We start from the raw sequence: 26,942 nt of genomic DNA, 5'->3' as shown, positions 1-26,942 counted from the left end.
TCCACTGACAAGTGGATTCACCCCACAGGGAGCCTCGGTCAAAACAGCGGAGGATTCTCACCACCTTTAGAAGTGCACTTAGCACCCTTTAGCTTTCTCGCGCCACACCTTCTGACCATCATCATCGAGAAGTAGCTTCCACCTCCTGCTCACTCTCCCACAATGCATCAGCAAGCTGCGATTCTGACCGTCTCAAAACTATGCAGGTGGAAGAAGCAGCGAGGTGGATGTAATCATTTACCCTTTCAGCTACTGTATATAAAAGTAGCAGTACTCTTCTGTGTGGTGGTTTGGCCAAAAAACATGAATTACTGACGACAGCACTTCAAATAATGCATCACAGGTTTTTTGGGGGGATTTTGGATGAAAGGGCCACTCATTTAGCATTTTCTGTTTGAATTAAATTCTTTTATTATTTATATAGTATCAAAACGCGTCAGCTTCCTTGCCACCTTCCTTGGACGAGGTGAGAGCACTGTGAGAAAAACTAGAAGCTAGAAACAACAAATAACTTGCAGATCAGAAACTTACAGCTTCAGAGCTTAGCAAACAGGTACCGCATGGGAGAGAAGAAGAGACAAAATTCACGATGTGCAGTAGAGGTATATTAATGCACGATTACAGCTCCCCAGTGGGAAGTCCACCCAAAAGCCCAGCGCTATAACAGCTTAACTAAGGATCAGTATGGCTCAGGGTCACCTGATTGAGCCCTAACTATGTTTTAAGCCTAATCTTAATAGTAGAGAGTTGAGCGGGTTCATGTGTCTTGATCCAAAACTGGGTGCTGGTTCTGCGTGAGAGTAGCCTGATAGTTAAAAGCTCTGTATCCTATTGTACTTCCAGGAAGCACGATTTAGCCTGCGCTTTGAGAACAGGGTGTTCTATTGTTATAACAGGTTATTAGAGTAATAGGTAAATGGAAACAGAGCATGTCTCATTACACTTTTGTCCCATTGAAGCCTTTTTATTAGACATTTTAAAGTGCTTTAGAATTAGAAGTAGGGTGATTAGAGCCAGCAGTCTTCCCGGATTATGTTTACACTGGGAACAATCACAGACTTCTTAGTATGGTCAGAGAAAAAAAAAAGAGAATGTTCTTAAGATGCACAGTAAATGAGCAGCCTTCATTAATAATGTAAGTGTGTTAATGTAGGGTCTTTTAAAATGTTCTATCTGAGTTTATTTTGCCAGAATAGACTTGAGAGTGATTCCACGTGTAACCAGTTTCTGTTTACATCATAATCAGCCAGCACCCACCCCTTTCACTGGACCTCACCAAACACGCAGTCTGCTCTTTATGCAAAACCCCTCCCATCTGAGCTGGTCATATACAGTAAATGCAGTGTACTGTAGAAACTCCCCCGGGGCACAAAGATGTGCAAATGGGATTTAGCACTCAGACAAACCTCAATAATCACATGCCACACAGGCTGTACACATGAGCACACACACCGCTCCCTTATACCCACGCACTTGTTGATATATTACATAAGCATGTGTTTTTTCTTGTACACCCCTGTATGTAGTCTTCACTGTCTGAAACAAGCTCTTACAGCTCCTCTCCCTTTTAAGCCAGCTTTCTCCTGATTGGCTGCTCCTCACAAACAGAAGGTTTAAAAAGGAAACTGGAGGGGCTGCTGTGTACACAGCTAGAGCTGTGTGTCTGATATTTTTCCTCTTAACTTCATACAGAGCTTGGAATAGAAAAACTGCCTGTGCTTTGGATTCACAGGAATTGCTGTCGCTGACCTCATTAGTTGAAACTTTAGTTTAATATGAGCATTATCTACAGTAATGGTGTTTATATGACAGCAAGTAAGTGACATTTGAAAAAGTATAATATGTACACAGTCATATCTTCACACATGCTTGTTTGCACTCCCACCTGACGTGCATATCCACCCACGCTGCTATCCTCATGAAAATTTTACTGCATTGTGCTTGAGTGACTTCCGTTACATGTGCCACTGCAAAGCCATACACATTTTTTGTTTAGGCCTTCACTGTTAAACAATGAAGTGCGGTGCTGTAGGGGAAGTACCTAAAGGCGGTTACAAATGTAAAAGCATATATGTAGCAGTATTTCTGTCTGCACGTGCAACAAATCAGCCGCATTTCACTGACATGCATGCAGCAAAGTGTTCAGAAGGTAGCAGGTGTTGTTGCGAGTAATTGAGCTGATGCAGTGTTTATGGCTGTAGAGTATTTGCTTTTGTAACCTGTTCTTTCTATGACTGGTAAAATCCCCACAATGCACTGCATACGTTTAGAATTTAGTTAAAAGAGCACTTACGGTAATCACAGGTTTGTTCTAAGATGGGTTGATCCTTTATAATTATGCTTTGTGTGGCATTATCATAACATGTGGCCTATCTTCACTAAACTCACTGGTATCTTTGCTGTGTCCATGTGCTAAGTCTTGGGGTAAAAAAAGAAAGGAAACAAAAAAATGGTGTCTCTGTTATGCTCTAACTCTGAACTCCTTGAACTTGAATACATCTATGTTTATCCACTCAACAGAATCTCACTATACGTCATGTATTCGCATTGACCATCTCCCTTGGTTGCGTCTCTGTGTTCGCTGTCCGCCCGGACCTCGTGCTGCCATTTGCTGGCTTTTCTGATTAATTCAGTGTTTTTCAACACATCCAATTACATTCTCTCATGACCTCTAACCCTTTCTTCCCTCTGCCTGCTACATGCCAAACATAGTTAAGACCAAGTGACCCAGAATGTTTGTTTATTTTTCCTTCTACTGTAAGTGATCGCATACTGTACATTCCCCCTGGAGCTGGCCTCCATGCTAGATCTTGCCTGTGTGCGTTTGAGCAGTTTAAAATGAGTTTGGCAGATATGGGCGAGGAAATCTTAGAAAATCTTTAAGAAGATGTACATTAATGGGCTGAGCTCTAGGCCCACAGTCTCTATGGATTTGTCTTGGCTTTGCTATTGCATTACTGTTTGATGTTAGACTTTTGCACTCTGTCCATAACTGTTTTTATTCCACATCTGTCCACATTTCTGCTGTATTAATGTAGCAGATGGGTGAGTTAATTTTTTTTATGTGCCATACAGAAAAATTTGGTTTCAGTCTGAGATCTTGAGCAAATACACAATAAAAGAGCAGAAACTGTACAGCATTAGGCACACGACTGTTCCCCTTCTATCTTCATCATATCGATGACCTCTCTGTGTTAGGCATATCATGCACATAAATCACTGCCTAACCCACCTGCCACAGAGATTCAAGAGCTGCCTGACAGAGGGGTGGAGGAGATCAGATTGGGTGAAGTGGAGAGAATATATGCTCGTATTCAGATGTTTTAAGATGAAGTGTGTGTTATTTAACATGCTAGCCACTGCAAACACAGAGCTCACAGCTGTTTGCGAGAGTTGTGATATGTATGTCGACAGCTTTACCTGACTGTGGTATGTGCACCTCTCACAGCAGATTAGACAGGTTTTCAGGTGAGTCTCAGTTCCTCATGTAGTGGTGTGTGTGTGTGTGTGTGTGTGTGTTTGTTTGATCTCTTTTCCCTGTGATTGTTCTGTTCTGGCAGAGGGGATTACCCAGGTAGTCAGCTACGTTCTGCCTCCAACTGTTGACGCTTGCAAGTATGCACGGATGAGTGGAAAAATGACTGATTGTATAATGCCTTTGAAACGCTTCAGCTGCGACGATCAGTCTTTGTTTACATGCATCAGAAAATGCTTTTCTTTAGCTCTCAGCATCAGACATGTGGGCTTCGTTCAGGAAACGCTCCAATGCTCACAAACAGCGCAACATGTAAATTGTTTTTGGGATTAGCAAATACGGGGATTTAGATTATTGTTATTAGGGGTTGTTAAGTAACAAAGACAACAAAATTCACTGGTTGTATGTATTGTGTGACTTGTATGGTTAGATATGTCACATATGAGCTGGCTGTTTTGTAGTTTCCTGACCTGAACTTTATTCCCAATTTTGAGAGTAGGATGCTTTCTGTTGTTGGCAGTTTACATTCTCTAAACAGTCCAACCTAACTATGAATCAAAACACAAGTGAGCAGAAGCTTTGGCTGCCTTTAGCTCAGCCTACGCTGTTATTATCCCTGACGAAATGTAACCAAAGCCAGTCATTCTGCAGCCATGTTTATTTACTGTAACATCAGCAAAAAGGAAATGCACAACAGAGTCGGTGCAGGTGAACAGTAACATGAGGTCCTGCTTATCATTTAGTATGACTTTTTATGGCACCCATATGAGGCAGTGTAATGATAATGGTGAATGAAGTGGCCCATTTCCAGTCTATGGGTCTCCCATTGTCCCGGTGAGTTGCAGTTCCTCATTTAAAGTATCGGTTCAACGTTTGTGGCCTCCTTAGTTTATTAGATTAAAAAAATATATGGCATTGCATCACTTCAGTGTGCACTTTCAGCAATGCTGTTGCATTTTACGCGATTGCAGCAAGGTTCAATGCAGAATGTATCAAGCCAGTGTTTCGTAATGCGTATTGTTGTGTTGTAGTCTGAACCAGATGCAATATCCTGATGGAGATTGTTACTATGTGACTCTTAACTATTTTTTTTTTAGGTCAACAGGGGCTTTAAAAGCAAATAAAACTATACCTAGCTCCCATGGGCTGTAAAGGCTTTCAGGCTCTCATGTGCTCATCTCCTGACCACCATACACACCAGCTCATTGTGACAGAATGACTGCATAGCACTTTGGCCTTGGAAGTCCAAGGCCATGTAGTCTGTAGTGAATAAACTCACATATGTTTGTAAAAATCAAAGAATCATGTGACTAAATATGTTAAGAGAAAAGAACTACTAAATAAAAACTTTCCAATTCTTAAAACTTAAACCCCCTGTTGAGTGTTTAAAACGTTCGTGTAACTGTTCATGTTCACAAACCAACTACGTTGTATACAAATACACAGAAGAAGAAACAGCACTTTTATTTGAAGTAAATAGTTGAATCAATCGCCATCTAAATGGCACTAAGATCAAATGTAGTATGATGATGATGATACAGACAGTGGGGGAACATGACAAGTAACATCAGAGTTATCTATACCAAAGTTATATGGTCTATTTTTTCACCTCATTATGTCGTCCCCCCCCCTTTCCTAAATTTGTTATTAATCTGTACATCTGTGCATGCCTCTCCTGTCATATATCCCAGCGCTTTCTGTACACCACACAAGTGGAAACAGGCACACGAACACGTCTGACTTAACCCTTCTCTCTTTACAGGAGTTCATCCATGATGTCGCGGTGTAATTCATGCTAGAGTGCTACATTCCTGCTTCATGCAAAGACACATTCCACATGCTTCTTTTCTTTCTGTGAGGCATCTGTGTGGTTCGAGTTGTTTTACTGCTCCGCATCACATCCACTGACTCATAAAAAGGTCATTATGGTTTAAAAAAACAAAACAAAAAAAGTTTGCTCATTTTATGATGAGCTGTTTGGGATAAATGGCTTTTCTCATATCCCTGTGTATATTGTGATGCTAATGTACCATTCTATGATAATTGTTCTCCGGGTGTGTAGATGTCAGCGCGCTCTTGCCTGCTCACGCTTTCCGTGGTGATTACAGGTCTGTTTGTTCACGTCTCGCTCGTAATTTGGAAGCGAACTCTGCAGCAGGAGTCTCGAGCGGTTCCCAGAAATGCCGCCTTGGGTCTCACCTCTGGCTTCTGCAACTGGTGTAATTAGCAAAGTTTTCTTTTGCGGCGCTCTCTTCATTTATGTTTTGGCTCGCCTCCCACAGTATTTGTACTCTGTCACTGTTAATGAGCGAGTGTGTGAGCGCACAAAGCTGAGAGGAGACATCACACACCCACTGCTCGCATCGCAATTTTAACACTCCATTAGATAATTAAGGCGGATGGGGTGTTTTTGTAACGTTTCAGATGAGACATTACCATTAATTAGTGTCAAAAGAAAAGCACTGTTTTGCTCAAACACTTAAGTACAAAGGGAAGTGATCTCTTTACCTTGCCACTGAAGCACTAAATGATCTCCTTTTCTCTCTCTCTCTCCTTTTCTTTTTTTTTTTCTTAGACAGAGGCTCTGCAACTGCGAACAGGGGGCCCATTCAGGGAGAAGAGCTTTCTCCTGGCATCATGTGATCTGCACTTTTCCTAGGAGCGCTCTGCAGTTGAAGAGTGGAATGACGTCCCCGTGAAAGCATCACAACCACTAGCACCCCCATCAACGCCATTGCCGCTCCTGACTGTTGCCATCAAAGTGCACCTCTTCTTGACTCAACTTGCCTCCTGTCTTTCTCTGCCTTCATCTTCGAGATAAGGAATGGCCGCGTTACTTCCCAACGCCTCTTGCAAATAAGACCGTTTCACAATCCCAGAGAAAGGAAGGATAAAACGCTCCACATTCCTCCTTTATACTTCAGCCCCATTTTTCTTTTTTTATCTTTTGTGTCCTTAGTAACTCAGCCCTTAACACACACACAGACACACTCACCCACATACATTCGCTAAACCCAATAGGATTTTGCGGCCATTTTCAGGGCAACCTTGTGAACCTTAAGGAGATATTTTCTTTTTTCTTTTTTTTGCAAACTTTGCCTGTTGGAATATCTTCTTACCCAGCATCCTTATGGGGGATTAAATCCTTACAGGAATCCATACTGACTCCTGACTGTGGCGCTGTTGCCTCTCAGTGAGGGTTTTTTCTTTACCCCAGTGAGGTCTTTTCGTGACTTGTAGGTGGACTGAGCCATCATGGCTGGGAAGGGCAACCCGGTGCCGGGCCCCCACCTCAACGGCTTCCCCGTGCCCACCTACTCCTACTTCTTCCCCCACATGTTGGGGAGCCTGTCGCCTCCAGCCCTGCCGGGACTGCCTCTCAGTGGATACAGCACCCCCTCACCAGCCAGTGAGTAGAGTTTGAGCAACTTTTCAGTTTTCTCTGCGTTGGTTCGCATTTTGCATGTGGAAGTGTTTGATGCTCTGGCTGTTGTGCAGGTTTTGAGTGACAGGAGGTATGGAGATTTACTTTCCTTTGTGCGTGTGTCCTGGTTTCTCTGCGCCGCTGTGGCTCACAGTTTCCGGTACAGCTCGCCTGCTGTGTGTATTTGCGTACATACTCGTATGCTGGTAAAAAACACTTTCATCTCGTCCTGTTTAGATCATTCTTGTTTGAAAGGTGTGTAAGTGTGTGTTGGTAAACAGACACACACACACACCCACATGCCCATGTCGCCTCCAGCGCTGTCCTTAATTTACAAACCCACACACACGCATTGCAACGTCAACATAGATCACAAGGAAATGAGGCAGGACAGCCAGAAAGGAGCATTGTTCATTTGGGGAACACACATTTGGCAAGTGTTCCGAAAGTAAATCTCGGAAATACTGCCGCAGACAGCGTTCTTCTTATAACTTCTTTATTCAATCCATCAAAAGCTTCAGAGCGAACTGGCAGTGTTGCTTATTAAAGTAGGACTTGGTGGAAAAAGTACTTGTTCAGAAGTAAATTAAAGTGTTAGTGGTTTATTAATTCAGAAAATGGAATGGGAAATATGGTTAATTGTGAACAGTGGTAGGAAATAGAACTTCTAATGTTGAAGATTTTACAATCTTCATCATTTTTTTTTTCTCCAAACTAGTTATGTTATGTTATAGCTGTTTTTTCCACAGCTTTGGATTCAGTATTTGGACTCAGTCAGGCTCAGTCAGGGGGAACAGTGTTGGTGGGTTAGTTAGCGGTTTGTGGGTGTCAGTTAGGATAAGATATTTGTGCATGTGTCCATATGTGCGTGCAGGCTTTTCTGGCATTCAGAGGTTTCTCCTTAGTTTCACCACATTATGGTGGTGCTGTGATTGGCACTGATAGGATGAAGGTCCTGCATTCAAATCTGCTGTTATATTATATTGAAAGCTAGTTCTAATTTGGCAATAGGTGTGAATGCCCTCTGATAGACGGGTCCAGGGTTTATCCCATCTCTCACCCTGTGACAGATAGGATAGCCTCTAGCCAAAGATGCTGGCGTATAACTGCAGGAAGAAATTGTTTGTTTTTTTGGGTAAAAATTGGAACGCAAAGGTTAGCTGTGACTGAACTTTCAATACAATGTGAAAGAAGACTGAAAATGAAGATTGAAAAATGCTAGAATCAGTCACCATATATCATTGGGCAGCCATTGTGTCATTTAATCTTTAAGAATACATCACATTTTTCAAAGGTCATCCAAAGAATTTTCTCAGAGCATACTGAAGTATTTCGACCTTCAGTCTAAGACAAATACGCTGAAATAAAACAAAGTACAGGGAGAGCTGGCAGCTTTCAGAGTCTCACAGTGTTGTTGTTCTTCAGTTATGCTAATCTCCAGTAAAGATTGAAATGACTGCAGCGGTTTGACAGATTTATCATTTATCTTAAGAAAGTCAGATTTATGCACTCTGTACAGTTTGTATACTTGATCTGCAAAGTAACTTGCAACTACAGATCACAATATTGTGAATTATAGATGATTATAGGTTGGTGGAATTACAAAGGTAATAGATATGTATGGTAAATGGACCACCACCACTGTTTACAGAACAGTAATGCGCTTGGACAATCTCTTAATGTGCTAACGTAGAGGGAGCAACAGAAACCATAACTGAAGCAATGAAGTCGGTCAGTTTGTGTGCATTAGTGTGGACAAAGCTGTCAAACCCTGTGCTCACTCGCACAGGTTCAGAGGGGGTCAGCGAATTGACTTTCTATCTGCTGGAGCTTGTGTTGGCAGTCAGGGTGGAGGGAAGTAAAGAACAGGCCGTGCCCAGCCCAGTCACTCCCACTTCCCCAATACCAGATACCACACCTCACCACATAAACTGGAGCGCTCGTCAGATTCCTCTTTTTTTCTTTTCTTTTTTTTTTTTTAAAACGCTCTTTGCAAGCGTGCGTGCGTGTGTACATTCCTGCATGTGCGTCTATGCACGTCCGCGTGTGTATCCCTTGTCCCAGTGTTTGCCATGTGGGGCGGCAAGATTTCTTCCGTTTTGCCTGGACAAACATTTCCTGTCAGTAAACACTGGAGAGCCAGGGACACCACAGTTTCCTGACGTGCATGAGTACACATTCGCACATGCACACACGGACAACATAAACACAATCTTTGCCCTTCATGCTGGCTCACTTTCTCACTCGTGCTCTGCCACGCATGTAGATAACTGCAGGCATAATTCACACATGCTCACGCACGGAGCAGCAGAAACGCGCACCTCCTTCCATACACTCGCACACCACCTTCACCCCCTTTTTCTCTTTCCTCCTCCTCATCTAGCTCTCTGGCAGATCATTGCTCTCCCCCTTGTTCTTTTTCTTTCTTTTTCCTTTCCTTCCTTCCTCACCCACGCACACACTCGCGTAGCACACATAAACATCAACAAACACACACACACACACACACACACACACACACACACACACCAGCTAAGCTCCCATTCAGTACTGAGCACTGAGGAAAGAAGAGGGGTTGCTGAGGAAGACGGCGAGAGTATTTGGAGCTTGAATGCAGGAGGAGAGGAGGGATTTAGAAACTCTTCACCTAAATGCTAATAATTACACGCATGTATGTTTACACTCATACATGTTTGAGCAAATAATGTGCTTTTTCCCCCTTTTAACTGGAAAGTTGCTTACAGCTGGCCAGATGAATAGCTTTGACCTTGTTAAAATTTTCAAGGTCAAGCTTTGTAGTTGTTAACACAGAGCTCAGTTATGTTTTAAAGCTTCATTATGTTCGCAGCTGGGAATGAACGACAGCTGTAAACAGAATGAAAATCATATCTGATGATTAGCTTGTTTCTAGATCGTCCACAGACATGACTTTGGGGTGCAGGGATTTTTTTATTAGTGCAAATGCTTAGCTGCTGTTCTTATCACCTTTGTGGCAAATAATTAGCATATTTTATAACATTATTATTTGAATCCTCGTGCATTATTTTCCACACATAGGGTCAGATTGGCCCTTGATTTAAATCAAACACACAAACTGAATTATTAACGTTTGCGACATTGTGGTAATATTGAATGCTGAAAGAAAGCATGCTTATTTTCTGCGCTTGGTATTGAAATGGACTGACTGAACCGGCTAGCCCCGGCCTCCTTTCTCATCTTGTTTCCTAACCAAGACATGTCATTCAGTTAACTCTCCAAAGAGGAGCCCTACTGGTGGTCTAGACCAATTGCAACATTTATGAACAGCAGGCTGGCGGCAGTTCTAGCTCTGCTCTGAAGACCTTTTTGGAAATGTTCTGCCACTCTATCTACAAACTGGAGCAAATGAAGTAGATGGTAATCCTTGCAGAAGAGCAAGGATTGTCGTCGTCAGCTGTAGTCGAAAGATCCTGCAGTTAGAGTCTTTCTGAGAAACTCACTGGATAAGCAGCTGATTAATATCACTCTGCAATGTTTTGTTTCCCAAAGTATTTATGAGTCAATATTTGTAGAAGAACACAGTGTGACGAGAAGCTGATTGCTACCACCTGTTTGCATCCTTAATGTGTTTTTGGTCCAGAAACACCTGCATTTTTCTTTTTGTTCAATTGCACTCTAATCGCTGATGTAAAAGACCGTCATTAGAAATTCTTGAAATGATTAATGGTGAATAAACAGTCATGAATCCAGGACTTGGCATATGGTTTAAAGCGGAAATCATTTACAATCAAAAGCTTTTCGAGTACTTTCGCTTAAAAAAAAAAATTCTGTCTTTTCTTTCTGCTTTCCTCCCTCTCTTCACACTCCTCCGCCTCCCCTTCCTCAGAGTCGGACATCACTGAGAAAGGGGAGGCTAACTCTGCCAGTCAGCTCTGGTCTGTTGTGGGTTTTTTTTTTTTTTAGTAAACCACAACAGGCCAATTATTTGGACCAAGCACAGCAGGAGGGTTAATCTCAGCTTACAGCTCATCTCTCTCTCCCTCTGTCTTCAGATCCTGCCTCCTGGGTTACGTCTTCACATCACATTATCTGAAAATCATCAGGTTAGGTTACGCACTGGAGCAGATCAGTTTCAGATATTGATAATACATTTATAGCCTGCAGCTTTATTAGTTAACGGAATATTATGACTATGGATTGATCCCAGTCACGCAACCAGGAACTTGCACGTTGCTGTATTGAACAGTATGTGCTCATTACATGCACGCTCAAACATAGGCACATACAGCACACCTCTCATTAGTGTTTTTGATTAAATTCCTCTCACTGCAGGCCTGTATGAATATGGAAGTATCCGGCATTAACACCTGCAACTATCGATCCCGTCATTATCATTTAAGCCTTCTGCTGTCTGTCACCAAGCTCACTAACACTGTACTATTACATTAGCGCAGTGTTATGAGTGATCATAATGAATGGAGCCAGCTTCCTACCTGCTGCCGCGATGGACTAATTGGCTTTTCCCCACAGAGCTCTCTTGTTTCAGCAGCCACAGTAATTGCTTGGTACAGGAGCATTTCCTAGGATGGCTAACCCGCACCAGCACCATCTCGTTTGACTTATTAGAGGGTGAAATGGCATTTATGAATGTACTTTGGGGCCAGTAGGAGAAATACTAAAGGATATTTTCAGACCTCAAGGAAGGTTATATGTGTGTGTGTGTGTGTGTGTGTGTTTTACCCATCCCATTAAGCAGCCCGTTGCGGAATGTACAAACCACGAGCAAATATGGATATGGTAATACTGGGCTGTGTGTGTTGGTTTCTGGGACAGACAGGTGGTTCCTCTCTGCGATGGTGGTCTGCAGGAATCAGAGGGCCGTGTCAGTGCACTCCATGGGTGGCAAACACAAACGCACACAAGCACACACTTTCACACACACACAGCTTGTGTGGAAGGGATAAGTGTAATGACAGTGAGAATCACCTTTTCTATCAGGTTACCAGGTGCCAGCTATTTAGCTCCTTCGGATAGACACACACAAAGACTCTTACATAGAAGCAGTACCTCTGGAGAGCTGCTTGTCATTATTGGAAAGTCATTTGAGGGGTGCCAATACTCTGACGGTGGAGACGCGGGCTTATTAAACATGGTGTGTAAAACACATCCAGCATGTCAGCAAAGCACTTGTTCACCCCAGCTTAATGACCTTGTTAATTAACTGCTCAACACTTGGAGGTTGAAAAATGAGCACAAGGACTATCCTATTCTTAAGTTTTCAAAGAAGCAATAGTCTCTGAAGGTACTTTGGGAGTAGTTAGACTAATTCAGCGGGCTTTATGGGTTATTAATATTACTTTTTTTTTTTTTTTTAAAGAAAAAAAGCCATTTTCACTTTGCTTTTGTTGAGTAACAACACATTTAATGTATAACAAACTTTGTGCTACCTTGTAACGTATGATAAATTAGTGATCAATGGCATCTAAATATAGGTTCAATGAGGCGTTATAGGCCTATCCTAGTATCAAGAGCATGCACAAGATCAAAAATATCAATGGCTTTTATTGGCAGCTGCCATAATCTACTACTGATGTTTCTGTATATGATCGTGTGTTAGGGAATTCACCGAATGAGAGTGGCCTCCTTATTGTGTGTATCAAAATGAGCTTCTGGGCTTTGTTCATTAGGATTGCAAGGACAGGAGTGCAACAAAAGAGTGCCCATTTTAGGAGGGAAATAAAGGGCAAAAAGGAGCAAGTGGAGTTTGTTTTGTTTTATTTCTGTCTAAAAAGGAAAAATATGAAAGGCAGGAAATCAGTGTTGCTAGCTTGCACGTGTGCTAGGAGTAAGAGCCACAGGCACACATACTTTTGGCAGCAACCTTGTCTTGTGCAACCATCGTGCACCAGAACACCTGCGAGTTTAGCCAACGGGTACGCACTAGGAAACCCATCACCCTCGCTGTTAGTGCGCTTGCCTTTCCATGTGTTCGTCCTTCCTCGCTCCCCCCACCCCCGTTCTTTTTTTTTTTTTTTTTTTTTTTTTTTTTTTCTGGCTCCTGCTCGTCGTCTTTCAAACCCCTCTTCAACATTTCTCTCCCCTCCTTCCATTACACCTTTCTGCACTCCCTTTTCTTTCTTCATACCTGCACTCCACCCTCCTCTTCATTCACCACATTTTTACTCCTATCCCCCTTTCTTCCCACCCTCCTTTTCTCCACCTTAGGACTTGACAGAGCTATCATTACCATGCCACCTATTTACTCGCAGGCTGTTATTTTCCATTTGCTTTGAGGGGACCTGGGGCCAAATCCCTGCCCACAATACTTGATCCTAACCACAGGATTTATCCCCGAGTAGCTTGGCAAGTGCGGTCCACTCCCCAAGCTCCCCCCCTTCTTTTTATTTTCTTGTCCTCTCTCCTTCCTTTTTCTTTTGCTTGCTCTCTTATTCTGTCTTTCTTTCTACAGGTTTTTCTCTTCCACGGTTGCTTATGCAAATACAGGCCCTTCTTTTCAAAGAGCTGTCTACCAGTAATCCGATGGATGGCTCCATTTTCCCAGTGCTGCACACACAGACAAACACACATGGATTGCATACAGTGTTAGGATACAAGGACACATGCTATCTCTCATAAACATTCGCTCCAGTTGCCGCATTCATGCACTCATGCATGCAGATCCACATACGCATACAGTGACACAAGCAGGGAGAACCCCCCTCCTCTGCAGCACGAGTGTTATATTTTGAGTAGCTGTAGTAGGGCCATAACAACTTCAAAACCAGCAGGCTGTCACCAGCAGCCATGCAGCACTCAGTTGGGTAAACACTGGCATAATCTAAATCTCTCTGTGATGCTTTAGTGCAAGGATCTTTATTTCTGCTCTCTTCAAAGGCCCATGAAGGAAGTCAAGACAAGGGTAAAGAGATAAGAAGTCCCTCTTTTTTCCCCTCCCTCCTTTTTCTCTCTATTCTTCTATCCTTTCCCTCAACCTACTCTTTCAATGACCCCCTTCTCTTTCCTTTTATCTCTCCTCCCCACCCTTTCCACACATGCGCACACATATATCTCTATCTTCTTATGCCCTTTTTGCAAAACGCATAGCGCACAGCCATAATTCACACTGCTGCATACATTCAAATGTCAACGACTCTCTCTCTCACAGGCATCATTCCTCTATTGTCCTTTCATAAGCGGTAGGAATGACGGCATCTGTAAAATATAGGACAGTTACCTAATAGAGGAGACGAGAGAGGGAAGAAAAGGAGAGTGGCAAGGAAAGGTGGCGAGAGGTTGTGCAGGTCTGCCCCGCACCGCTCAGAAAGTGATTGAATTATCAGGCAGGGCTTTTGCTTGTTGTCCAAGAGGGTTTCAGAGGGGAAAGCCCTTTTCTCAGCAGCTAATGCGCTTTTTCAGCCTGGCACAATGGCTAACTGTGTTGTGGAGAGGGGCTAAGAGAGCTCTGTTCGCCCAGAGCTCATGGGGCCACCAGCTCTCTCTTGGCACTTCTCTAAGGGGCCTCTGGCCACACTTAACCTCATGGCTGTCTGCTAGCATTAACACATAACCTCTTCAGAGTGGAAAGATAATGCACTTGTGACAACATTAGCACATTACAGTCCTAAGTGTACCACGGGTTGGCTAATGCAGAATGAATTGTGCTGTCTTTAGATACTCATTAGCATTCCAGAGGTTTGTGGAAACGCATGCTTAATGATCTCTCGACCTTCCGTGTCCTCCTGGGGTGCCAGCAGCTTGTTTTTCCAGTTATGTCCTTTTTAAAAAATGACTTTGACTTATAGATCGCAACCCCTTTTCTGGAGTCAGATACTGGAATAGGAACGCAAGGTAAAAGTTGTCAAGCTGTGACTGCAGCTCTTTTTTTTTTTTTTTAAACAGAGAACATTATGACCTGGTGTCATTTCTAATAGTAACAATAAATCACAGGTTATATGTTATTAAAATTAAATTGCACAGTACCTTTTACAGTGTTTACCACATACCACACCCTGTGTCTTTAAGCCCTGTGTTAGGAAAAGAAGCAGATATTCAGGACTGTAATTATTGCTGGTGTATAGAGGGGAAAGAAACACAAGCATATGTGCTCCAGACGGGATTAAAATCAGCGATCAGCACATGCAATATTAAAATCAACAAATCTCTCTTACAGAAATAAATTCCAGCTGCATGAGGCACAGATGTTGGGTGTGAATTCATAAATCCTTCGGGGTCTGCAGGTTATCCAGTAAAATTAAAGGTTGTCTTATATTTGGCCCTTTTTGTTCTCCCTGTTTGGTAAATGGTAAATGGCCTGTATTTATATAGCGCTTTACTAGTCCCTAAGGACCCCAAAGCGCTTTACATATCCAGTCATCCACACACACATTCACACACTGGTGATGGCAAGCTACATTGTAACCACAGCGACCCTGGGGCGCACTGACGGAGGCGAGGCTGCCGGACACTGGCACCACCGGGCCCTCTGACCACCACCAGTAGGCAACGGGTGAAGTGTGTTACCCAAGGACACAACGACCGAGACTGTCCAAGCCGGGGCTCGAACCGGCAACCTTCCGATTACAAGGCGAACTCTTGAGCCACGACCGCCCCATCGTTGAACTCACAGCAAAGAGCTGAGGAGTGCTTCTTCTTTTGAATATGATATTATTAAATCAAATTCTTTAAGTTAGTTTAACACTGAGCAATCTTTTTTTTTTTTTTTTTACTGATCAAGCAATTTATATCTAATTCAAACAGAAGATGTTCAGTCACACAGATATTTAAGCGTCGTCTAACCCAACTAATGGGTTTATATTGTAACTCGTTATATAAGACAGTGCAAATTACTTCTAAACCTGCAAATTATGGTGTGATGGGCCATACATTTTTGTGCTGTGGTCTCAATGCTCCATTTTTCGTTCTCATTTTCCTTTTACCTCTCGCTCTTTTGCCTTCATTTTTCATCTCTCTGATCTCTCTTTTCATTCCCTGCGTCGTTTTCTTTTCATCCATAGAAAACAGCTGTTCAGCAGGTAGCCTGTGATTAGTGCTACGAGGCACCTGAAACTTGCCCTGGCGTTTGACAGCCCTTTCAGGCCTCACACTCCTTTTATCATCGTGGTCCAGTCTTCCTTCATTTCACAGAGACATTATGCGAGTGCGCTAAGCGGACGGAGAGGATGTGATTAGTGACACCGCTTTGAAATGGCCTTCTAAACAACTGGTGTGCATTATGCCTTGATTAGTCCCTTAATTTGATCTCATGCAACAAACAGATGTTCGCTCAGTCTCACAGTCATACCAGCCACAAAATTGTCTGCCAGGATTGTAACAGAAGCCTGTTTTGCACAATAACTCTCACTGCCATAACCTAATTATTCTGAGCAATGCCACAAAACATGAACCGGCAACTATAAAACATGCAACACAGGGACACCAGTCAACCCGACATGCAGAGCACTGAGTGGATTAGACTGTGCAGGGTTTTCAGTGCAGTTTGATTTGATGGACTTCCACAGCAGTCACAATGATCAGTTACTGCCAAGTTAAAAATATCAGGTATCAGTTTGGATGGATTGTAGCACTTCTTTTTCTTTTAATCTTCTAATTCTTGCAAACAGGGATGTTTGGTGGCACACGGTTTTATGGATCTTGTCTCTTTTAGTTGTTTAAGCTTGCACAATATACATCTTGACCAAGCACCAACACCACAAAATTACACAAAAGCAGCCAAGTCTTTTAATCAGCTGCTTGGTTTGTGTATACTGTGTGCTGAAGAAAAATCTGAAACAGAGAAACTATGTCCCACAGCAATGCAATCAGGGAAGATTATGGTTTGTCATCTGAAATACTCATCTGAGCATTAGATGCCAAGCAGGCTGTAGTTCAACAGTGATCAGCCTGTTTTATGTTTGTAGAAGTGTTTTTGTCTCATCACACAGCGGTTGGTCATGTGTTCACAAGTAAAATGCTTTCCACCCGCCTTAAAGCATATGATGTGGTGTAAAGATAGAAGCAAAGATGCATAGACTTTTAGTAAACACTTAATTTTCATCCACCGTATAACTCACTTCTCCCTTCGGAATTTACTTTAAAATCCAATTATTAACATATAAATCTCCACACGGACAAGCCCTCGCTTATAAAGCAGAGATTCTGAGACGTCATCACTGCAGCCGGCTTCTCTGGTCTTCTAACCAGGGTCTTCAAAATGTCCCAGAGGCAATCATGTTTTTGAAGCTATAGCACCCAAACTTTGGTATGGCCTGTGAGATCTCTGATTTGTTTTAAACGACTGCTGAAAACACATTAAGCTATTATAGGTTAGCTTAACTCTTAATCTTCTCCCCTGTGTTTTGGGCCGTAGTTTACAACCATTTGCTTGTAAAGAATCATCTTGCGTGTTCAAACATGTACAAGTATACATTTTCAAACATACGGACACATAAATAACGACATAATTTGTGGCTATATTCATATTCTGAAGTTGTAACTCTGTTTTCAAAAGTCCTATACAAATAATAATTTTTAATTCTATTGATGTGTTTTCTATATATGTATAATTGGCTAATATGATATATCAGCCTGTGGTTGTAGTATATGTCTTATAAAAAAAACATTTTAGGATGTGTTAGATCTATAAAGTACAAATTTAAAGTTATGGATATTCCACTTTATGCATTCTTCTTTTGGCCTGTGTTGGTCATCGTCTGCAGGATCACAACAAAGAGAAATAAATTCAAGACAAAAACACTATGATCCTTCACATATGATTTATCCATTCAGTATCAACTATGAATATCTAAAGCAGCACTTCTCAAAGAGAGGGGGCCAATACTCAAAGATAAAGATTTAGAGTGACACTATATACCTGGAGCCCAAGACCTTGCTCTTTGACCTGAAGATGCCTCTAATAGATTCTTTGAAAGAAAGCTCGAGGGCTAAAGAGAAAGATGGTTAGAGGGAGAGAGCGAATGAAGGTAGTGAAGGCTCCCTGCAGGCATCTTAAATCACAGCAGGCCCAGACTTCACCAAGAATCAGGAGCAGATTCACGCTTTCCACAGATGCCCACCGACTCTTTCACATACCTCCAGCAATATACAGGTGGTGCACGATCTGCAATGAGAAAGTATCCCCATGTAGACAAACGTTTAGCTTCTTCATTCTCCAAACCCCTATAAACTGAGTCGCTGTGTTTCAGTTTCTCAGACGCCTGTACAGCGGTGCAGATGCAGTTTTAGTTACATCAGCTGTTTATGAACTTGTGATTGGAATGTAGGTATGACTCTGTTTACTGTAAACACGGAGAAAGCCTGAAACGGAGTGACGGAGAGATCAGGTTGTGCCACAGATGGGTTTTTGCTGATTCAATATTTACTCATCAAACAGAACTATTTCCTGTAAGCACTTCATGTCAGGCCAAAATCACTCTGTCTCTCAGCACCACCTCTCGCTTTATCTCCTTTTCTCCCCCCCACCCTTGGAGCAGGCTTTCATGTCGCTCCCTTTCATCGTTGTAAACTTTTGCGGGATTTGTTTTCCCTCCCCGGTTTGCTTTTGTTTGTCCGTCTTTCCCAGCGTCTTCTTTCTCAAGCATCAGATTCCTTTTCTCCTTTTTTTCCCCCTGACTGTTGCAAACCTTTCACAGCAACTGTCTTTAAAGAAAAAAAAAATAGGACATGCTAATCAAGCCGTGTACACAGAGAGTACACAGTGAGTGAGCTGGTTTGACCTGGGGAATTATGTTGCTTTAAATAATACACTAACTGATGTTCCCACGGGCGTGTGCAAGACAAGTGAGTGTGTTTTAGCATTTGATTAAGTCCGGGAAACGTCCACACCTTTTCTTAATTTTGTGTGTTTGAGTTTGCCTTTCTTTTGTCCCCGTGGGCTTGGCCGCTCATACATGAATGGCGCAAAGACAGCGAGTATTTGAACGTCTTTCTGAAGTGCATTAGCCCTGACAGATGTGCCGTCAAAGCCGGAGTCTCTTTAAAACCTTTTGAAAAATAGCCTTTATGTCAAAAGCAGATCGCTTGGACTTAAAGTACACATGGAAAGTAGTGGCGGAGCTTCGGGGGGGGAAAGGTTTTCAGGGCGATATTTTTAAGTCTTTATCGTGAAGGTAGTCATCTGTCTGTCGACACATTGGCGTGGCTGTTTGAACTGTGTGCCCAGGAGCTGACGTAGTTTTCCCCTGTGTCACCTTTACGTGCACATCTGTCCATTTCTTACTTTACTTCCCACCCGAGATTTGCACATTTGGACCATTCTACTGGAGCCTAATAGACTTCTCCTAAATGGGCCGCGAACAGGAATATTCATTGAGATATCTGAATTACTCACAGACCTCTTCCCCCATATTTTTCTTCCTTTTTTTTTCTGGTTAAGTAACATGCTAATCAGTGACATTTAGAGACGCTGGTAGGTAGATTTGTTACTTATGGTCTAAATTAGGGTAGCAGTTTCCCTCGTCTTCATCTTTTTACAAGTGTTTGCTTTTGTAGGAATTTGCTTGTGTTTCTAACATTTTGGCTCCTTCATTGGACGCCCTTTGTCAGGACTACTTCAAGTGTTGTGTTACAGGACTTTGAGAAGGCAATGGATACACACAGACACACACACACACACACAGAAAGGAGAGAGGGAATTTCACTCCTCCTCTCACAGACTTCAAAGCTAGCTGCCCCTTGAGAAACTTCAAACGCCGTGGGGGCCATTAAAAGACAAAAATTATTTTCTGTAAGGTCGTGATTTATTTGATTGAAAAATGAAACCACTAACCCAAAAGACATTATTTTTTCCTTTCCAGGGCCTGCTTTACCAGGCCCAACCTAAATTGCTACCAGGTGGGAATCCTCTTAAGAGCAGAAACGCTCAACCCGAAGAGCCCAGGCTTTCTTGCTTTCTCTTGTCTCCCAGCCTCCACTTTTTCTCCATATCTCATTTTGTGCCTGCCTCTGTCTGTCCCCTTCTCCATTTTTCTTCATTAACGCCAAGCTGATTAAATACACACACACACACACTCCAACATGTCTGACTTTATGCTGTTATATTTCTTGTGGTGTAAGTGAAGGCTTAGCCCCGAGCACTAGAAAACAGCACTTCGCGACTATCAGTCATTGAAGAAAAGATAAGAGGTGGAGAAGGAGCCCAGTGAGTCTGGGAGAGATGGAGCAGTGGTGAAATTTAAGCATGTGAGAGAGTGATGGAGTTGAAAGAGGGGTGAAAATATAGGTGAAAAGTTGGATGGAATGAATTAAGGAAGTGGGGGTGTTTGTATAAAATAACGATGGGGACCAACAGAGGGAGAACGTTGTGAATGATAGATGCAAATTTAAAAAACAGGTAGATGAGATAAAATGTGAAATATTGTCCTTGGCCTTTGTGCAGTAAATTTGCAGTGTTGCATGCCACTGGAAGTTTTTATTCAAACTCAAATGTAATCGTACAGCTCGTGCGTCTCCTGGTGCTCATAGATAAATACATCGTTGTGTTCGAACACAAGTGCTTGATGTTTTCTTTCAGAGTCGTGTCCTTCTTTCTTCATGATTCCTTCCATTTTGACCAAATTCCCGATTCTAGATGATCTGAAGCATCCCCCAGCATAATACTCCCACCACCATGGTTCACTGTGGGGACAGTGTTCTTTGAGTCGTACAGCTCTCCCTTCTTTCTCCAAACGTCTTTGAGGTCAAAGAGGTCTAGTTTTCTCTCATCTGAACAAATGACAGGCTTCCACTATGCATCCTTCTCCAAGTTGTCCTTAGCATACTTCAATCTAGCTTGAAGGTATCTCTTCTGCAAAAGCTGAGGAGGGTTTTTTGGGGTTTTTTGGTCTGCAACCTCGCAGTCCATTCCTGCAGGGTTCTGATGATAGTCTTCTTTGAGACTACAATTCCCGACTTGGCTAAGTCATTCACTGGTGTCTTGGCAGTTGTTCTGGGGTCTTTAGACACGTCTCTCACTAGTTTTCTTTCCAGAGTCTTTGAAATTTTTCACTTCCTACCTCTGCCAGGCTTGTTCTGTACTGTGTGGCTCTCTTTGAATTTCTTGATGAAGTGACAGCTCAAACCCTTGCTGAAGTTTTTATGCTGTGTGTAAATTGGCAGGTAGCCCTCAGTTTTAACTTTAGCATTACGACCTTAAAGCAGCTCGTTGCACAACAGTGGTTTGTGCTATGGCTCAAGAAAAAGGTCAGTTTCTCAGGGGCCTAATAATATTATATGTAATTTTTTTTCTAAAATAATCTTTTTAATAATTTAATATAATATAAAAACGAATATGTCACATTTCATAGTGAGGCTAATACTTGTCCTCATCTGCATAGTTGAAGTGTCTTACTATGCTCTGTATGATGTCAGTGAGAGCGGTTATCCTTAATATAGTGTGAGGTGTACAGGTCTGATTGGGAGTCCCACCCACCTGCTGTTTAACTAGCCCTTAAAAACAAGAATGGCTTTTAAGGTTGAGGAGCTAAAATGGCTTGTTTTTAGGCAGTGATCTTAGCGGCTGTAACCAGGCTGTACCATTGGATATCGGCTCAATAAATTTATCTTACTAGTAGATTTTGAGGAAATGCACATAATCAGTGCAAGCGTGATGCGTAAGTGCATCACACTTGCACGTACTAAATGCATCAGGCTCTTGCCGCAGACGGAAGGGGTGAGAGTTCTTGTTTTCTTTGCGAGGCAGTTGGGGTTTGTGATTTTGTGAATTTTGGTCTTAGCTTTGTTTGTGTGCGTAAGTTTGTGTGAGAAACATAAAAGGCAAAAAATGTGTTTTTCTTACAGGCTGCCATTTTCACCAGCTGTCTTGCGGCTTGAGCGTTTTGGCCGCTCAGCACATGAATCACTCATTTCGAGTATGCCTGTGTGTTGCTGAGCGTATTTCATCCTTTCATGTGGACGTTCCCACTGTTTATGAGTGCATTTGTGTGTGTGTGTGTGTGTGTGTGTGTGTGTGTGTGTGTGTGTGTGTGTGTGTACGCCACTGATGAAATTGCATCTCCTCCTCCAACCCCCACCTCCTCTTCTTCTCCCTCTTCCTAATGTTATCTCACTTCCTCTGGGCCTCTGACAAACCCACCAAACAGGGAGAAAATAGAGCGCTTTATTGGGACGCCTGTCAGGACTCCCCCTGGATTTATGGCCAACAGACAGCGTTTATCACTCAGCTGAGAGAGGCAGAGTAAAAAGAGCTGGGGGGGAAGAAGCGGGGAGCGAAAAGAAAAACAGGGTAGAGAAACACTGATCCTGTCCGCTATTTGCATACAGAACCACTCCGACTGACTGGAACCGTTTCTGGAAAAGGGATCATTAAATGATTATGCTGTTAACATCTTGAACACATTCACAGGGCAAAGCAGAGCCACTGAAGATGTTTGTTGAATTTATTATGTAAACTGTTCAAGACTGTTGAAAACTAATTGCACATTTTTGCATGTTTGCAAAGGGCAAAGCCAGTGGAGTAAACATGATTTCCATTGTGTTGATTGATCAACAGCGGATGGTGACAAGGTGCTAAAAGGTAGCGCAGACATGAATGTTTTTGCGTGTAATTAGCATCTGAAGGCTCTTATTATTGCGTCAGAACGCCCGGGGAGACTTTTGCGATTGCATTTTCTTGCTGTTTTAAGTGTTGACTATGTGTTTACATCTGCAGTTAGGAGTGTCCTTGTGTTGGAGCCCTCCAGGACAACATAGCGGAACAGATTATGTGCTCTTTTATTTTTCCTTCCTCACAGTCTTATTGTTTTATTATTATGACAGCTTTTAACCCTTTAGTTCTGCACTGTTAGAGAGCTAAAGTTAGAAACTTGTCCTCTGTTCTGAATCACTGTTAAATTCAGGATGTAGCCACAAACTTGGCTTTTGATGGGGAAAGTATAATGCCAGTAGAAGAATAGCTGTTAAATTCACTGGTCAATTTGTTCAATATGCTCTCAAGTCATTGGTCTGGGAAGCACTGGTGTAACCTATGAGGAGAAAACTGCCAAATCCATGGAAAAACATCCATCCTATAATAGAAACACATTAAACCACTACTATTAACAGACATGTACTCAGAGCAATGTTGAGGTATCCCAACAAAGACACGCATGGGATCTTTCTTTTAGTGTTTATGCATGAACATAGGGCGGACAACGCAATCAAAGCAATTCCACAGTGATTATACTGAAGAAACATGAACAGGTAGGAACAAAGCCTGCAAGCCTGACTGCTCATCAGTTTGTTACCTGCTGAAGTTCAGGGTCTAGCAGCAGCTTTAATGTTACTTTGGGTCCTTGGCTAGCTTTGCGTTAGCACGCTGTCTGTGCAGATGCGTGCAAAGAGACAAAGTTGTGTTTGCAGTATAATGCAGTCATTTCTGTCCTGGATGCACTTTACCATTGCACATTTATCTCTTTGGGCAATAATAGTCAAAGTAATCTCCATATCTTCGCTGTAGATGACTCACGCCATTTGCCTTCTCCCACACATGAACTGAAGTAGGCTGACTGTAGTGCAAGAATAACTGAAGAACCTTTGTAACACAAGTAACGACGTAATTATAACTAATGTAATTACTGAAATTGGAATAATAAAGGGTTATATTACTGCATTACAGAAAAATGTAGGGTGATTACAGTAGAGTATAGTAACACTGATTCTGAGTCCTCTACAAACTAATTGACAGCAGGTCAATGCAGTCACTGATGTGGCTGCATTTTGTCAAAATATAATATAAACCTACATAATCAATCAAGTGGGGACAACATGCTATTAATTCATAAGAGTGTGCAACTTATAACGTGTGGTGAGGTTGGAGAAGAGTTAGGAAAGTGTGGATAGGTTACCTGACTTGGGCTTTGTGATAACTTGTCAGCTCACAAAGCTGTTGGACGCATGAATGGGAACATCTGCACTGGTGCTCTTTAGTTAAAAATAAACCATATGATGTCAGGTCTCACATCACTGCACTGACTAGTCAGAAGTGGTGGTGGTCAGAGGGCCCGGTGGCGCCAGTGTCCGGCAGCCTCGCCTCTGTCAGTGCGCCCCAGGGCAGCTGTGGCTACAATGTAGCTTGCCATTGCCAGTGTGTGAATGTGTGTGTGAATGGGTGGATGACTGAATGTAGTGTAAAGCGCTTTGGGGTCCTTAGGGACTAGTAAAGCGCTATACAAATGCAGGCCATTTACCATTTACCTTCAGTGTCTGTGGACAGTTCTTCACTTTAGTTCAACTCAACAAAACAAGAACAAGGGAAGCAAAGCTGTGGTCTTTTTTACAGAGCTGAATTCTCAGAGTGAGGGAGAGACCACTAAAAAAAAAACACAAAACAAAGCAACCAATGATGGATCCGGTTTGCTGTGGCTGATTGAAGTAATCTAGAGATTATGTGCATATTTTTCCTAGTGCCAGGTCGAGCAGTTGGAAAATGGATAAAATTGATTTTCTTTGGTAGACACCAAATGCTAAAATTTTTGTTCATCCAGTTTGTTCTGTTGCAGAAACAAAGCAGGTGTGGAAGGATGGTGCGCTGTCATAAGAACAAACCCGTCTTGACAGGAAGTACAGTCTGTACTCTACATTACAATATTCTCGCTCACTTTTAAGAGTCTTTGTTGAAGAGCAGCACAAACACTCGGTTAACAAGACTAAATTGTTTTTCTTGCAGTAAACACAAAGTTTTTACTATGCTACATGGAACTTGCTACATGACGGTAAACCTAACAGTGCATAGTGGGTCGCACATGAGCACATACAGGTGTACCTGTCATTCTTGTACATGCTAAGTAGCATATAGTGGAGACGCACGTCAGTCCACAGCTACACAGGGGTGCAACATAATGATGCCATTACAGTGATATTGTCGACAAACTGAGGCATGATTGGCAGAATGTATTTATAGAGAAATCTCAGGAGAAAGTTCGCAGCCCTTAATCATCTGCCTCCCTCGAAATTCTCTCACCATCGTCTGTCTCTGTCTGCTGAGAGGATGAATTAGGGTTGACAAAGCCTCTGTACAGGCTTTTAGTGAAGGGGAAAGAAAAGGGAGGGAGGGGGAGAAGTGGGTTAACGGAGTCATTAACACATGATGATTTAAGTGGTTTGATTTAGTGCCGTGCTACATTTTTCTGGCATCTTGGGCTATCCTCCTGTGGATTGGAGAGGAAAGAATTTTCTTTTCCCTTGCAACATCCTTCCTGCCCCCCAGGAGTTCCCCTCAGTGTGCTGCTATGCAGCCTTCTCCTCTTCCTTTTCTAACACGGCTCCTCCTCTTTTATCATCTTCCTTCCACCTTCAATCCAGCCTCTCACTTTCTTTCTCTCTTTCTCCTATCTCCTCCCCAGTGTCCGTGTGTTTTAAGATTTAATGCCCCAAACAAGCTTTCTGTGTCAGCCCACTGAGAGTGTCAGCAGGGGCGCTCTGTTCCCCCTTCTGTTTCTGCTGTGAGAATGGCTCTCAGAGCTGCTTAGACACAGGCATTCACTCATGGGGTGCTTGTGTTTTTGGCGCAAAAATACTCACTCTCAGACAGGCGCTCATGTGGTCTCACTTAAGACTTTTATCACACACACTGGCCCTTAGATGGGTGCCACATCTGGTCCAATCGGTTTGCATCTCATCCCAGCCTAGAAGGCACTGTAGGAGTGTCAGGTGTGTGTGTGTGTGTGTGTGTGTGTGTGTGTGTGTGTGTGTGTGTGTGTGTGTGTGTGTGTGTGTGTGTCAGGCCACATACTGTCCTACCAATCCAGTGGTCCCTCTTTTCATGAAGGCGGGGTCTGACCTGCCTGGCCATTCAGAATTGGATTATGCAGCATCATGATTAGATTTGACCTTTGATACACACACTCTCACTGTCACTTACACACACACACACACACACACACACACACACACACACACACACACACACACACACACACACACACACAAGGACACGCATTCACACTCCCATTGTGTCTGTAAGCAACTTTATTACCTACACACACACGCACACAAACACTCATGCATGCACGCGCACACTCATGCACATACTAGGCTAACACGATCTAGGGGAGGAGGTATAGCACAAATCTCCTTCAACATCTCCTCTTTCTCATTTTCTCTCACATTCTTCTCTTTTCATTTTTATTTTTTTCCCCTCCCCACAACCCTTAATAAGAAGGAACCCCCCCCCCATCCCTCCCTCTTTCTACCCTGCGGGCTGTCCCACTTCACTAACGTGGTGAATAATTAATGCCGGCAGGCCGAGTTGATTAAAATAACACATCAGGTCCCCTTCATTGAGAAGACTCATCGCTCCGTCATGATGTTGCTGGTACTGTGGCTGAAACCACATCACAGGACGGAGTTATTCTTCACATTAACACTGATTGAGATTTTATGGATGGACGGGCATATGTGAAACATTGTGGTTTGCCGGTGTTTGGTTATTTATAGAGGTAGAAAAACGATTTAATAGCGCAAATTCAGTGATTTTTATAATTGATGAACGGTCAAATGGCTTTTTGCGTGATTGTTTATAATACATCTCGTGGGTTTAAAAAGTAAAGCATGGAATCTCCTCTCTTGTCCACTGTCCTTTTGTTCCTCCTTTTATAAAGTTTTCAATTAAAGCAGATGACACAGGTCACAGGTGACACATGATGCATGTTTGTGTTTGCTAACTGCGTCTTTGCTTTTCTACTTGCTGTCTGCTTGGATGCTCTCAACCTGCCTTTTTCGCTGTGGGTCTAATAACTTTTTGTCTGAGTTATCTTTTCACAGAATACAAATAAAAACAAAGTTTTCATGTATTAGTGCGTTCATAGCTTTAATAAGCTGTGTTCACGTTTCAAATGCTGTCTCGTACAGACAGAGGCTGCTTGCGGAGTGTCTGTGTATGTGTGTGACATCACTGAGTGGGTGCTGAAGTGGGCTTGTTTACCATCCTTGGCTGCTCTGAACTGTGAGAGGCTGACTGGCCAAACACTCCTAATGAGCTCCTTCTCAGCTCTCTTACACACACACACACACACACACACACACACACACACACACACACACACACACACACACACACACACACACACACAC

The 26,942-nt window shown here is 42.7% G+C and overlaps 1 protein-coding gene across 1 annotated transcript in view; it reads left to right on the top strand.

Moving 5' to 3' along the window:
* Positions 1-26,942, top strand: part of raraa (retinoic acid receptor, alpha a) — a 143,022-nt gene that overhangs the window by 56,974 nt on the left and 59,106 nt on the right. The window contains exon 3 of the mRNA XM_004562399.4: positions 6,051-6,884. Coding sequence (XP_004562456.1) covers positions 6,731-6,884 — 154 coding nt within the window. The 5' untranslated portion in view covers positions 6,051-6,730. The remainder of the gene's footprint in view (positions 1-6,050; positions 6,885-26,942) is intronic.

The sequence above is a fragment of the Maylandia zebra genome, linkage group LG8 (genome assembly GCF_041146795.1).
Source record: "Maylandia zebra isolate NMK-2024a linkage group LG8, Mzebra_GT3a, whole genome shotgun sequence".
NCBI lineage: Eukaryota > Metazoa > Chordata > Actinopteri > Cichliformes > Cichlidae > Maylandia > Maylandia zebra.
Note: the sequence above shows the minus strand (reverse complement) of the source record. Positions and strands in the feature narration are given on the sequence as shown.